The 16,335-nt window shown below is 34.7% G+C and overlaps 1 protein-coding gene across 1 annotated transcript in view; it reads left to right on the top strand.

The window, feature by feature from the left end:
• Positions 1-16,335, top strand: part of EndoA (SH3 domain containing GRB2 like, endophilin-A) — a 337,766-nt gene that overhangs the window by 277,015 nt on the left and 44,416 nt on the right. Inside the window, exon 12 of the mRNA XM_090406594.1 lies at positions 2,998-3,240. Coding sequence (XP_090262720.1) covers positions 2,998-3,233 — 236 coding nt within the window. The 3' untranslated portion in view covers positions 3,234-3,240. The remainder of the gene's footprint in view (positions 1-2,997; positions 3,241-16,335) is intronic.

A 16,335-nucleotide genomic window follows, 5' to 3' on the forward strand; every position in this document is an offset into this window, starting at 1 on the left:
CCTTCATTTGGATCATCTTCAAGGCTGGTACAGGCACGTTTAAACTTGACTGCCCATTTCTTAATCATTGAAAATGAAGGAGAAGAGTGCCCACAAACCTTTATCAACTTCGAATGAATTTCTTTTGGCGTTAAACCTTCTTTTACAAAGAATTTTATAACCGCATGATACTCAATTTTATCCATTTCAAAAGATATAGACAATACTTTTGCTTTGGACAGCTGTATAAAACTAACTACTTTATAGAATGACTTGCAATTTTGCATGGATGCTTATGACAGATGTACCAGCTTAGAAAAAAAAAAAAACACGTGCCGATAGTATTGCCTATGACCGAGGCTGAGACCTTTTCAGACCACCCTTGTAAATGCTGATTATCACTCATTTTTGTTTAATGGGAAAAACAAACATGTTGGGATAATCATTAACTAAAGTTTGTGTAATGATTAACATTTTGCCATGTTCACCAAGGTATCTTTTCACAGGAGGCATTTGCCAACTAAAGGATTATGCCAAACTCTGTCTATTTGCCTTTCTTTTGTTGGCAAGTGCTTCCTGTGAAAAGATACCTTGCAGGATTTAAACTGTAGAGTCTGCTTCTGGAATCTCTCATTACTGTACATTTCCTGAAACTAAATAAATATGGCTACCTCTGGCCATCAAAAATCTGGAAGATAATTAGACTATCAGCACAACAATTAAAATTCCTTATGAGCATAGGGCACATGTTTGAAGGGCAGAGACAGCCAAATTTATTTAGGTTCAGGAAATGTACAGCTATGAGATATTCCAGAAGCAGACTCTCCAGTTTAAATCCTGGATATGTATTAATAAAGAAGTTATTTTTTGCTGAATATTATGATGATCCAAATCAATAGCTGGTCTGTATTCTCTGAACACCTGTACTATAAATTGACTTCCTTGGAGTTGATTGTCTTGAAATGGGAAGTCACCAAGCCATCTTAGTCATTTGACTTGTTATGGAGCTTTGATATACTCTAAGAGCTCAAATGGGGGATCATCAGACAAATTATAATAATAAATATAAAAAATTCCTCATGAACTGTACCTGTTCTGCTTAGGCAGCATTTAGTTGCAAAAAACATAGTGAAGAACTGCACATGTACATTCATTCAGTAAACACAATAAAGGCCACAGCCTTGATTGAATGATCATTTGTTTGTTCATTTGCATGATAATTAACATGCAAATATGTTAATCTATAACCAGCTGCTGTTACAGACAATTAACAGACATGATACATAGGCTTCATAGACCAAGTTGCTTCAGGCCATAAATCAAAAATTACAAATAACAAAATAGGATTTACATAAAGAAGTGTGCTGGTTGCCAAAAAAATAAATGAAATTATTTGCAACATTATTAGACTTTTTGTCCTGTAATTGAATTTCTTTCTGAAATAAACAGACCATTAGCAACAAAATTATTGGAATCAGGAGTGTGGCTTACTTGGCTGATATGTATTTGAAGTTCACAGATATTCGAACAAAACTACAAGGCAGAAATATGAGTATAATTGAAGTTTGGGTAATATTCAAAATGGACCTATTCATAACCACTTTAAATCAAAGAGATTTTTAGCTACTTTGCAAGAAACCTGTAAATTAATTATGGGGAAAGGATACAATTTACCACTTGAAGAAACTGGTAGAAAACTAACATTTAATTTCAAGATTCTCATAATATGATTGTGCCAGAATGGATACTACAGCCCTTTGATTGTGATGCATCTAAAGTCGAATTTATTTTAAGTGTTAACTGAAATAGCAGAAGAATTAAAGGCTTCAACTATATTCAAACTAAAGGGTACATTGGAATAAGGAGATTGGGGATGAACCCTGCTGGATCATGGAGGGAGAAATGTTTTTATGAAAGAGTCAACAGGTTAAAAAAAAAAAAAAAAAAGTTTGAACTCCTGATTTATGTGATATAGAAGATCTTGTGATGAACAGATAAGGTAACTAATTTTTAGTAAGGCTTAAAGGAGGTTTGAATTAGTACTTTGAACTATTTTTCTGAGGCTCTGGATTTAGGGGAAGGCAGAAAGTGAGGGTTTGTTTGCTTTTTTTTTTAAAGAGCAAATTGTTCACTAAGACTATGTCACTGATTTTGGTACTGAGTTGAGGACTTGTCTTTGTCTTTTGATAGATATCATATATCTTGTATATCTTCTTCTATTTCATATATATACGCATTTATATATACCCCCCCCCCCTTTTATTTTCTGTTAAGATATAATTTTTTAAGAATGTGTGTGAGAGGAAATCTTACCAGTGAATGATTATAAACTTGTAGCACATTAGCACTGTGGGTGTCAGTGCTAATGTACTACATGGAACTTTTTCAAACTGTTTCAGTATGGTGGTAATAAAATTCATCTACCACCTAAAGATTTACCAACGTCATGCTTATATTCTTGTTAATAAACATATAGAGGGATTTGAACCAACAGTCAGTTTGGAGAGCAGAGACAAAGTCATTATTTGTATGTACATTTAATATCTTGTTGGTCAAAAATTTACATTTTTGTTCATATTTTGCCTATCTGATACTATATAGACTGTATAGAAGAATTTTTGTTTTATACTTAGTTATTAAAAATAATCTTTGCTGCATTTACATGTGTCATTTAAATTAAATTTCTTAAGCTTTTTCTCACAAGTGCCTTGCATGTATTCCATGTATGATTCATTAGCTATGCTTCCTATTACTATTTTTCTTACTTTCAACCTAATACATTGCTGTTATCACATTTATGTGGCCTTTATTAACCTTTTAGATGTAATAGACCTTAGCCTTTTATTTATGTGTAATAAAACCCTGTTCATTCTCTGAATATTCAGACTGCAATTTTTATCCTGAAAATTATATATAAATATATAAATGCCATAATTTCCACAAAGATGAAATATCTAAAAAATCTGAAAAATTAAAAAAATATTTTTGTAAATTTTTGTGACATATCTGGTTCCTCAGCTTCTCCCCTCCCTTCTCCTGTACGTTCTCCAGCTAGAACTCCAACACGCCAACAACCCTGCTGTCAAGCATTGTATGACTTTGAGCCAGAAAATGAGGGTGAATTAGCTTTCAAAGAAGGTGATATTATTACACTTACAAGTCGAATTGATGAAAACTGGTTTGAAGGTACATTCAGTGGACGAACAGGCTTATTCCCTGTAAACTATGTCCAAATTATGGTTCCACTGCCATGAATATAGAGTAAGTATTCATATGCTAATCTTTTAATATTGGTTTTCAGAATGCTAAGGTATTATAATTTGTATCATAATTCTCACATCTGTTGATATTATTAGCTATTTAAACCTATCATTTATTATGATATTTATATTAATGTGTAATTCTTATTATATTTAATATATTAGATCCAAGCAATTTCTGTATAAGTACCTATATTACTACAGTGCAAAAATCCTACAGCAGATAGTTTCCATGCAGAATTGACATGACTTTAATCAGTTAATGAGTGTACAAATTTTTTAAATATTAACGTCTTCAAATTCAGCCAGCACATAGAGCACTCCGTGACTACTGAGTGCACCTAGCAGCAGCGTTTGATAACAAATCACCATTTGCCCTGTTCTGCTATGAGCATTAGTCATCAATTTACATGTGCACAAGCTGTTCATCAGATTAATGACAAAGTGACAATGAGAAAGATCTTGAAGAACAACATGTGTGAAATTTTGCTACAAACTTGGTAAAAATTTTACAGAGGCATTTCAATTGCTTAACCAAGCCTATGGGGAGGACGGTATGTGCTGACTGCAGTGCTATGAGTGGTTTAAGCATCGATGGATGAGTCGGTCAAAGATGAAGGTGATGTTGGTTGTGTTTTTTTATTAGAAAAGCATTGTCCATTATGAATTTGTACCACATGGTCAGATGGTAAACAAATAATTGTACCAGGAAGTTTTAGCGTGTTTGAATGGCCTCTTCCACAATTCAGGAAGAGGCCTGAATTGTGGGAAAATGAAAACCAGACTTGGATGTTGCACCACAACAATGCGCCAGCTCACTGATCTCTCCTCATCCACATTTATATGGCAAAAACATCAGAAATCCATTGTGCCCTATTCATCCTATTCTCCGGACTTAGCCTCAGCAGACTTTTTCCTGTTTCCCCAAACTTAAAACCACTTTGAAAGGACATCATTTCAAACCATAGAGGAGATTCAGGAAAATGTGATAAGAGAACTGCACACCAACACAGAAAGTGCATTCCAGCAATGGAAAAAACATTGGGAATGGTGTATATTGCCAGAAGAGGAAACTACTTTGAAGTGGATAGGGCTTAAAATGTTGCAATAAAGTCTTTATAGCAAAAGTTTGGTCTTTTTTTTTTTTGAATACGCCTTGTGTATTAAATGTTATCATAAGATTATATGACTACTTATATAAGATTATCTCTCATTATCAACTTTTTGTATGTAACATTGCATGCAGCTACCACTACAGTGTATAAAGAGATAGAAATGCATGAGAATAAGGTTCAACAATAGATAAAAATTTAGCAATAAGAACAGTTGGGATATCAGGCTGGTCCTTCACATGTTTGTATAACTTGAGTCTTAGCCCAGGAAAGATAACACAGCAGTAGAAAATATGTATGATAGTTCTGTTGTACAAGAATGGAGTAAAACCTGATGTATGTAAATACCAACTTAGTATCTCTGGAGTGGTTGTGAAGATTTTAGAGAAGTTGGTAAGAAATCTTATACTGAAATGTGTTGACAGACAAGCTACACTTTGCAAGGAATAGCATGGGTTTACTAAGGGGAGGACATATTTTAGCAATTTGCTCATATTTTATGATATCACAAGTGCTGGCTGTACGGGTCCTGGCATCATGATGCAATTTTAAGTTGAGCAGTCCTTACTTTTTTTTTAAATGTACTTAAAATTTAAAGGCAAAAAATCAGAACACTTATATCATATTTTTATATAAAATTGTATATTTTGAAAAATACTCATGTTAACCTCCCAACTGGCCTGGACGTCTATATACGTTCAGCAAAATCTGGATATGATGCATGCTATCTGTTGAAAGAACATAGATAAGAAGTGCAATTTGACCGTCATGTCCATTAGAAGGTGCAATAATCCTTCACACTGAAAAGAACACATAACCAGATTATCTCTGGTTATGTGTTCATAGCTGCATCTCAGTTGCCTATAACAAGAAGCACAACTCCTTGTTCTATGCTGTGTAACTGGACTTTTAGTTATATTGGATAGACTAAAAATATAAAAATTTTTATTTTTGTTTTCTCCTTTTATTATACAATTTTTAATGCCAGGACAAAATAAGAGATGCTTGCATACTTTCTTTATTGCATTACCTTGGAGAACCAATGTCATTTTAAATTTTTTGTGCTAATTTCGTCTAATCAGTTAGTTGACAGTATGTTTTATTTGTTCTTGAAGAACTTAATTCAAGATAATTATTTGAATTTTTTTTGAAAGGAAAGATAGGGGAGGGGCTGTTCAACGTTCCAGATTGTTATTTTTATTTTTGTTCAAAATCAAATTTCATAGAATACTTTGTAGATTGCTTGAAGGATGCACTTTGATGACTTTATAGATAATAATATGAAAATCTTTAATCATATCAAGTGTGAAGTGTACATAGTGTGAAAAGTATGAAATACAAAAATTAGAAGAAAGTAGATATTGTGGCAGTGGGTGGGGGGATAAAATTCTTCAGAACAAACTAAAATTTTAATCAATTCCATATAGAACATGTCTCAGATAATTTCCTCATGTATATATATTTATTTGTAAAGCCTCTGTAGCTCAGTCAGTATAGACAAAGCCCTTTGGTCGGAAAGACCTGGATTCGATTCCTGTCAGTGATGCGAGGAACCTTTATCTGGTCTCTTTCAACTAAAGGTGTGTTAGCTGGTCTCATACGGAGGTAGAGGGTTTTTTGTCCCTCAGAACAGGCAAACCGCCTAGTAGAATACACGCAATTTACAGACAAGAATACTTAGAGGCATGGGGATGACTGCCTTATCCTCGTATTACAGTTAGGAAATCCAAGGATGCTCGGAAGTCTGTGGGTGCTTAATGCCTGTTAAAGTGGCTGATAGGATAGGATATGATATATATTTATTTATGTCGCTTCCTCCCATGACAGGTTATTTTACAGCGGTAAAAAAACATTATTATTATTGAAATAAGCACTCTACGAATAACAGTAACGATGATAATAACAATTTGTTTCATTTTTCAACTGCAAGTTCATTTGAAATGCTACAATATAATTTTGCAATATTTTAAAATTAGTCTGAAATAAGAATGTTTATTTATCCGAGTGGGGTTCCCTTGTTCCTCGACCGTCCCTTAAGACTGGTTGAGCCCTACTAGTGAGGGATTAAGTATGTATTTTATGACTAAATCCATGTGTGTGTTCACGAGCCGGTTTGCCTGTTCTGAGGGATGAAAAAACTCTCTCCGCCATATGAGACCGGTTAACTCGCACTTTGTTGAAAAAGACTAGATAGAGGTTCCTCATGTCATGGACGGAAATCGACCCCAGGTCTTTCCACCTAAAATAAAAATGTAATACAATTTAACATGTCTTGTTCATAAAAGTGGAAAGAGTTGTTCTCAATCAAACAGGAGCAGTATATCTAAATCTGTAAGCATAACAACATGACATGTGTATTTCAATACATTGTAGTAATGCAAGGGAAAATAAAAAGTAATGTTAAAATCTTATTTATTGCAATAAATTTTGCTTGCTAGCATTTTTTTTTTTCAGAATATTTTAAAACACTTCTTTAAATAAGCGCAGAAATTACCACAAATAATTTCTACAATATTTTCTGTAACACATCTTCAAAAATGAAAACATACACACACGAGGGTGGTCTGAAAAGTTCTCGGCCTAACAATGAAAAAATGGATTTATAATTTCGAAATTATTTTTATTTTTCAACATAATCTCCCTTAAGACTAATAGATTTATTCCAGCGATGCGGCAGCACCATTATCCCATCCCTATAATGGTTCTCAGTAAGATCTGCAAAATATCCCTCTACTGCTGCAAACATCTCTTGATTCGAAGAAAAACGCTGACCAGTGAGGAAGAGTTTTACTTTTGGGAAGAGATAGAAGTTAGAGGGAGCCAAATCTGGAGAATAGGGTGGATGTTCCAACAATTCATAGTGCAGATCCCTTAATTTTCCCATTGCCAAAACACCTTTGTGGGCAGGTGTATTGTCCTGATGAAAGATGATTTTTTTCCTTCTGCATACTGGGTCTTTTCTCACAAATTTTTTTGTCTAATCTGGTTAAAAGATCGGAATAATATTCCCTGGTTATTAATAACCAGGGAATAACACCATAGATAATTAATAAAAAAATCCTTTAGCATCCCAAAACACCGATGCCATGACCTTTCCTGCTGATGGAACCGACTTTGTCTTCTTTGGCACTGAACAACCGGCTTCTGTCCACTGTTTTGACTGCTGTTTGGATTCTGGTGTGTAATGGTGAATCCAAGTCTCATTCATAGTAATAAATCGACGCACAAAATCAGTTTTATTCTTGTTAAAATGTTCCAAGCACTGCTCAGAGATTTTCATGCGAGTATCTGCTGTGAGCAAGCATAGCACTCATCTTCTGCAAAGCTTTTTCATTTGCAATTCTTCATGCAAAATACATCCTACACATTCTTTTGAAATGCCTATAGTCTCGGCAATTTCATGCACTTTGACTCGCCGGTCATCCAATTCCATATTGTGCACTTGATCAATGATTTCTGTTGTTACACCTTTTGGAAGTCCTTCACATGGATCTTCTTCAAGGCTAATACGACCATGTTTAAACTTGACAACCCATTTCTTAATTGTTGAAAATGAAGGAGAAGAGTACCCATAAACTTTTATGAACTTTGAATGAATTTCTTTTGGCTTTAAACCTTCTTTTACAAAGAATTTTATAACTGCACAATTTTATCCATTTCAAGGGATACAGACACTTTTGCTTCAGACAGCTGTATAAAACAAACTACTTGAAAGAATGAGTTGCAATTTCACGTCGATGCTTTTGACAGACGTACCAACTTAGAAAAAAAATCTTGCTGATAGTGTTGCCATCTATGATCGAGGACAAGAACTTTTCAGACCACCCTCATAAACTGGATTGGAATATAAACTATTGACTTGGATAAGTGGTTGGCTGACAGATAGGTATCAGAAAGTGATATACAGGGTGGTCATAATTAAAACGGAGCTGTTCAGAGCTCTGTAGTGAAAAATGTATTGGATGAAATTCAACCAAACTTGGTGTAAGTACACTGGAACATGGGGTTTTGATTTACATAAGATAAAAAAAATAGTACAGTGTGTTGGAACATTTGGTGCTATAAGCACATGGTTTGGGATTAATTAAACAGACATGGCTAGAAGAGATGTAACAAAACAATTTTCATGTACATGTAACTTACAGATGTGGTTCAATATGTCCTCCTTTCAAATGTCCTAAGACCTGCGTTCTGTGAATGGCATTTTCTACATCAGAATGCAACAGATCTGCATTGATTTGCCTCACGTCTGTCTTTCAAGGTCTGTCTTTCAAGGTTGCTAAATCAAGAACATGTCCTTCAAACACAACACCATGCATTTCAGATGGCTTCACAACCAAAAGTCACATGGGGGGTTGAGATCAGGCAAACGAGGTGGCCATGCTGTAGGAAATGTATAACTGATCAGTCTTGGTTGTGTGAAGTGTTTTCATAACATTCGCTGTACTGGCAATCTAATGTGAGAGTCGAAGCATCTTCGCTGCTGCAGTGCAGAACAACAAAGTTGTGCAGCATCTCTTGATACCTAACAACAGAGATGGTACAAGTCACTGGTCCTGTCAGGCGAAGTTCTTCAAAAAAGTATGGACCGATAATAAATGATGCAGTGAAACCACACCACACTAACTTTTGGTAAGTGTAAACAGAGTCTGGTGGAAACGATGGTAATTTGCAGCCCAAATGCAGCATTTGTGTGAGTTAACACTACCATTCAGATAAAAATATGCCTCATCACTCCACAAGATCTTCCACGGCCATGCACCATCCCCCTCCATTTGAGCTAAGATCGTCAGGGCAAACTGGAGTTGAGTTTCTGCATCACGATGAAGCAAAGCTTGACTTATAGGAAATCTTGGAGGGAAAAAACTTCATCATTTGACAGAGGATTTTCCACAGAGTTGAGTATGGCATGTCCAGGTGTCTTGATATTGCCAAGTATCGCTGGACCCTTCTGCATTATTCATTCCATGTTCCACAACAGGAGTTGCAACTTTGTCAACTTGTTGAGGAATAATATGTTTTCAGCCATGTCTTGGCCTCACTGCTAAAGATTCACTATTTTTAAATCGTAAAATAATTTTTCTAAGATTTGTTATTGTCATTGACCTTTTCTCCTATCCTTCAAATGCCGAAATTCTCAAAGCGTGGCATTAATGTTACTGTGTTTTTGTCGATAGTTAAGCTTGACTGGTAACACAAGATCTAAAGCAGTTCAGTCTTATTAGAATGATGCAAATTTGTTTCAATCTTCCTTATATCTACCACAGTAGAAACAGTGAGATTATGCAAATATTACTCGATTAAAGCACCATTTGTTGCTGGTGGCATAATTTTGTACTAATTTTTATCTCCTGTAAATCAAAACCACATGTTCCAGAGTGTCGAGAACTCATTGAAGTTTGGCTGAATTTCGTCCAATACATTTTTTGCTACATGGCTCTCAACACCTCTTCTTTAATTATGGCCACCCTGTATGGTGAATAGAAATCTGCCAGATTTAAAGTTATCTTTGGATCATTGTTGTTCAATCTTTATATTAAATATTGGGAAGAATCAGAAGATGGTTACTTGTTTGCAGATGAAGCAAAAATAAGGAGGGAAAATCAGGAATGCTACTGATATCTGGTACTAACAGAATCATTTGAATAGGCTGGAAATGTGGGCAATTGATAATAGCTGTCACAATATTAGTGTGAAGTTATGCACGTGGGCATAATGAGATATCCAGTCACACATTATATTTGTGGGATTATGATACTAGAAACTGATGGAGCTAAAGATCTTGGAGTTAGGGTGGATAGGAATTTGAAGTCGTTCACATAGCAAAAATTGCAAATTCAACCCTAAGGATAATTGCACTGTTGAAACGAACATAAGCCAAAGTCATTTTGTCTCTTTACAGGGCCTTGATATGACTGTGTTATTAAATAATTTAAGGAATTTATAACGTACACAGGATATAAATTAAACTTTAATCTATATTTCTAATATTTCAGCAACGTCACGTTGCCATCTTCACAGGAACTTAAAATAAAGACACGTGCATGCAGGCACTACACACAGTAAATGAGGATGAAGCAGGAAGCTATTGTTTCTCCTAAAAATCCTGATGGTTCCCCCTAACAGGCTATGTAGGTATTCTTGGCTGTTGGGCTGAAGGTCTTCTGATGTAAGTCTCCCAAATTTGGGGCAGTCTCATGCAACTAAATTTGTTGAGGTTTGGACTGTTCCTTAGGGCTGAGGCTGATTCCATGAATAGCCTTTCAAATTTGAATTTACTACGGTGTATTACCGTGCTTTCTTCCACTGTATTCTGTGGCGTGTATCCCAGAGCATTCTTTCACCAGTACAGCCACTCTGGTCTTGCAGACCAGAGTGGCTGTACTGGTGAAACCGGATGTAGTCCTTGTGTTCTGAAATTCTGATATTCACTGTCCTGCCTGTTTGGCCAAAGTAGGACAGCTTACAACTGCAAGGGACCTGGTAAACACCAGGTAGGTCTAGGGGAAGTGGTTGGTCTTTAGTGGAGCGAATAAGGGATGCCAATTTTCTATATGGTCTGTAACATGAGGTCAAGTCATGTTTTTTTAGGATTTTGATAATTTTTTCCGATGTGCCTCGGATGTAGGGAATAGTAATGGATTTAGAGTAATCCTTGTTGTGAAGTGGGGGGGGGGGAGGATTGTGGTTTATGGTTTCAAGTTTTTTTTTTATTGGGGGGGGGTAGCCATTGGCTGAGAAAGTGTTGAGGATGTGGTTTAGTTCTGTGGTTAGGGCATTGTCAATTGAACAGATAAGTTTAGCCCTGTTATGTAGTGTCTTAATAACTAAATATTATTGTGGGGGGGGGGGGGGGGGGATTGTTGGTGATATCTGCCTGTAAGGGTGGGTTTTCTATAAACTGAGAAAACCAAGATTCCATCAGGTTTGCTATTCAATACGTTACAGTTATATGGTGTCAACGGGACATTATATCAAGCAATACTTAGTCTTTATTTGAGTTGTAAGTCAGCAGTTAGAATTAAAGGAAGTACAGGAGGATGGTTTAATGTTAAATCTGGTGTGAGATAAGGATGTACGTTATCTCCACTGTTATTCATTATCTATATGGATCACATTATGAAGGAAAGTGGTATTAAACATAATATCAGAAATGGAGATGTTAATGTCAGCTCTTTGCTTTATGCTGACGATATTATACTTCTAAATGAATCCACTACAAGTCAGCAAGATTCCCTGCCAAAATTGAATAACTGTTGTAGATATGATATGAAGGTTAGCATTGAAAATATCAATTGCATGGTGAATGGAGAACCTATAGAACAAGTAAAACATTTCAGCTACTTAGGCATGATTTTTAGTGAAGATGGTAAATTAAATACGGAAATAGACAACACAATCAACAAAGCTGGTATGGTAGACAGTCAACTGAATAAACTTATATGGAATAAGAGAGAAATTAGCCAAAACACTAAATTAGCTCTATACAAGACCACGTTCAAGCCAATTTTGACTTATGGATCTGAGAGCTGGGTGAGAAGTAAAACACTTGACCAAAGACTAGAGACTGCAGATATCAGAGTCCTGAGAAAGATTAGGGGCATGAACAGATAGCATTAATGGCAATATCGTATTAAAAACAAGGATATTAGGAAAGAACTTGATATTGTCAACATCCAGGAATGCATTTGTGTAGCTAATCTCAGGTGGTATGGTCACGTAAGCAGAGAATGGGAGAGGAAAGATTAGCAGAATAAGTTTTTTCTGCCAGGTTTGCAGGAAAAAGACCCAGAGGAAGACCAAAATATAGGTGGATTGATACACTAAAACGTGACTTATAAGACAGAAATATAAGACCTGATAATATTGGAGTCTTGACAGGTAACACACTGATTTGGAGGAAAATTGTAGATAGGAAGTTAGTAATGGTGTAAATTTTTCATGTAGTACTATCATATCCTGTCCTTAGTAACCTATTAGTGTTTGAATTAAACTTGCCAAGAAAGTATATTCTTGCTTAATCTTTATCCAAGTGTAAGTAAACAAAGTTTGTGTGTGAAGTATTATCACAGCAAGAAAATAATTTCTTAGCAAACATAATTTAATTTGTAACCAAGTGAAAAAAACTTTCTACATCTATTAATGTTTAATAAGGACATTTGAATATCAAAAGTATTATTATAGATCAGCCACCAGGAATTAACATTTTTGAACATTATTATTGGAATTTTGAAATTTTTTACTCCCCAATAAGAATCTCCAGAAACCTCTTTTCATCATCTGTCCAAAATTTCAGCCTGTGTTAGAATCCTATATGATATTTAGAAATTACTTTTTTTTTATATTATTTCAAAATGTGCATAGGGAGGAAACTAGAAGGATAATCTCATTGAAACTTATTTTTAATACTCAAATGAGCAGTCGTTGCCAGCTACCTGCTCTCCATTCACCAGGCTATGGTTCGAATCCTGCCTTGGCTGTGGATGTTTGTGATTGCCTTTAGGTGTTAGATGAATTTCATTGTCCAGTGTAAGACCACTACCCTACTTATTGAAGGCCTGAAGTGGCATGAAAAAGTTCCATGTATGGTCTCTGGATTAATGTTTCTGGACTGTGTGAAAATAAATTTTTAAAAATACAAAAAAAAAAAAAAATTCTTAACAGATAAAAATGAAAGGACTTAAAAATTCTTAAAAAGCCTATGTTGATGGTAAATTTTAATAGGTTTACAATGTCTTCTGGGAAATCAGATTGTGAAAACTGATCAGTCTTTTGTAATGGTATGTTGCAGACAAATAAAAAAAAAAAATAAATAAAGTACAGCTTTAATTAATTATGCATTATTAAAATAACTTTCACAGCTCATACGTGTAGCAAAAGTTATATAGAAGTTATTCAAAAACTCCAATATATTTCATCCAGCATTATGAGGACATTGTGAGGAAGATAAATTGTTAACTACATTCAAAAGATGAATCAAAATAATGTCATAAATCATGCATATATTAGTTCGTGTCTCTGTTGCAGCTGAAGTATATGATATTACACTATTAGAGTTCTAAGAAACAATTGTAGTAAGTTGCATAGATAGAACTTATTTAAAACAATTATTAATTAATTATTAAAAAACTTATGAGCAATTAATAGTGATTACTTCCCAAAACTTGGATTTTGGCATACAGTCTGATTGGTTCAGGTTTTCGGATGATTTATTGGCGTTTCACATGTTTCAAGGAAAAGATGCTGGAGTGAAGAAGTTTAGTCTGGTTCCAAAGAACTCTGTGCTTATTGTCAATAGTGTGAGAAGCAAGGCCAGACTTGTCAGATTCTAGAAATATAATATCTTGATGTTCTTCAATTCTAATCAAGGCAGAATGGTCAGTCTGTCCAAAAAAGGAAAGATGACATGAGCAGGATACTTCATAGACACCTGATAAATTAAGAGGTGGCAATGTATCCTTTGTTGATGATCGATAGGAGGATAGTTTCCAACTGGTTTGAAGGGAACATATAGATTGAATTTATGAAGAATCCTAGCTATTTGTTCCAAGGTTCCTTTAAGGTAGGGTATTGAAATTCTTTTCACTTCGGATTGTAGTCGTAGAAGCATGATAATTATCAATAATTTTTGAGTGATAGTTTTGTTGTATCCATTACGTTATCAGATTGCTTTTAATTTTATTCAGTTTATCTAACAAAAGGGAGATCAGAAGAGCAGATCATATGAGCTCTATGTACAAGGCTTATTAATACCAATTTTTTGTGATGAATGATGGTGGGAAAATGAGTGAGCGTATATATAATAAGTGAGTGTTGGCTTCTGATGAACTGAAAATTCAACATGACCTGTGGGATTACAAATTATTACAGTATCCAAAAAAAGGTATTGGATTCATGTTCAATAATGGACTTGATACAGGAATTCAAGGAGTTCATTTTCTCTAGCAATTGAAGTAATTCTGACTCAGTGTGGAACCAGACTGCAAATATATCATCAACAAAATGTAACCATATACGAGGTTAAGGATATATTGTGTCAGATAGTTCTTTTTCTATATGCTGCCTGAAATAATCAGCCTAAGGCTGGTGAGATAGGACTTCCCATTGCTGTTCCTTGTATTTGTTTGAACAACTTATTGTCATGTAAAATAGCCTGATGGTAAATTTTAATAGGCTGACAATGTCTTCTGGGAAATCAGATTGTAAAGATGGAAGAGTCTTTTGCAATGGTATGTTGGTGAATAGGGAGACTACATCAAAATAATTTTTATTACATGTGTAAGTTATAAAAGTTATTTTAATATGTCTAGTGCACATTTTCCATTAAAGCTGTTAATTGTACATTATTAATATTTAATATTTAGTGTGCTCAGTGATCTATATTGAGTATAGTCAGTATGTAGCTGGTCTGTTGGCTAAATGGGTATATCTCTACCCCCCTCTCCAGTTCATTGTGGAGTCATATCCCACTTTGGTTTGGATGTTTGTGAAAATCTTTCGGTTGTTGAGTTTTTGTTATTTGCTTTGAAATCACAGCAAATAATAGAAATGGTTAACCACTTGATCCCAACCATAATGTTGTACTGAAGTACCATAGGGTTACAACCTTTCATTGTTATAGTGGTGGTCTCATGCTACCTAAAAACATTTACAGACATTGCACATTAGAACTTTGAATTAGATAATCTGAGAACCCTACTCTAGAGACAAAATGTAATGATGGGATTCAAACCCACAGCTTGTTGGTTAGAGATCACTTATGCTGCTTGCTTGTTTGGTTAACCAAGCTTGTAGGTTGCAATCAACTTGGTGCAGAATAACCAAAAACTTTATGTACGTATAATATGAATATGCTATCCATGAAATATTGTAAATGCATTGCACATTAGAACTTTGAATTAGATAATCTGAGAACCCTACTCTAGAGACAAAATGTACTGCAATTTCAAATCACTTCATGCCTCCACTATGCTGCATGGTCATTTCCCACAAAATAAAAAAAAAAGCAATTTTATCCTTTTGTTGAAACAACATTCCATTCAAATTTCAAGATAAGAAACTAATTTCCAGAGTTCAAAATAATAATGATCAGAATATAATTTTGATCTTAAAGTATCAAAATTATAATGATTATTTTCCTGCTTTCCATGGAGTCACAAGACTCATCATGGAAGGTAAACACAGTCTATCATACAACTCCTTAAACTCATCCACTGTCTGCACATTCACTACCCTCTCAGGCAATGCATTCCATGCTCCTACCACTCTCCATGGCAAAAACATCTTACCTTTTTATTCACTACTTCCAGGGATGGCTCCTTGTCCTTTCCCCTTTTCTAATGCATTTTAATTTTTTTTTTCTTGTGTTATAGTAATGCCTCAGTGAATTTCAATGTTGCCATTACACTTTTTTGACAAGGATGATGTGATCGCTCATAAATATATTGCACAGTATTTTTATATCCCATCTGGTGTATAATAAAGTAACAACAGAACTGGACAAAGGTAATAGATATACCACAGTATTACTGAACTACACAATGTTATACATCATATAACAAATGGATGGTGCAAGATAGTCTTGTGGCATGGAACGAAAACCGAATGATAAAGTAATGTTTAGAACAATTGAATCTAAGAAAACAGAGGTGATCAGTGAATATCACAGTGTTCTGTTCCTTCTGCCATTAATATTCAACACTTATATTAACAATATTGTAAATGATTTGGATGATTATGCTCTTTTTGTCAATGATAAAGTTAAAAAATTTCATAAGCAGTATTTCTGATATGAAATCCTTGCAAAATGATTTAAAGACATCGTAAGGAATATTAGTTCAATCTTGTCAAGTACCTGATTAAGCTGAAGTTATTACCAGATGCATATTATGTTGGAGGCTTAATGGATTTTTTACAACACTCAAAAAGAATTAAAATAGAATTTAATACTTCCTATATTTCGTCCTAGTCACTAGGACATCTAC

This window comes from Typopeltis vanoorti, chromosome 16 (genome assembly GCF_054136105.1).
Source record: "Typopeltis vanoorti isolate ZY-2024b chromosome 16, IOZ_Tvanoo_1.0, whole genome shotgun sequence".
Classification (NCBI taxonomy): domain Eukaryota; kingdom Metazoa; phylum Arthropoda; class Arachnida; order Uropygi; family Thelyphonidae; genus Typopeltis; species Typopeltis vanoorti.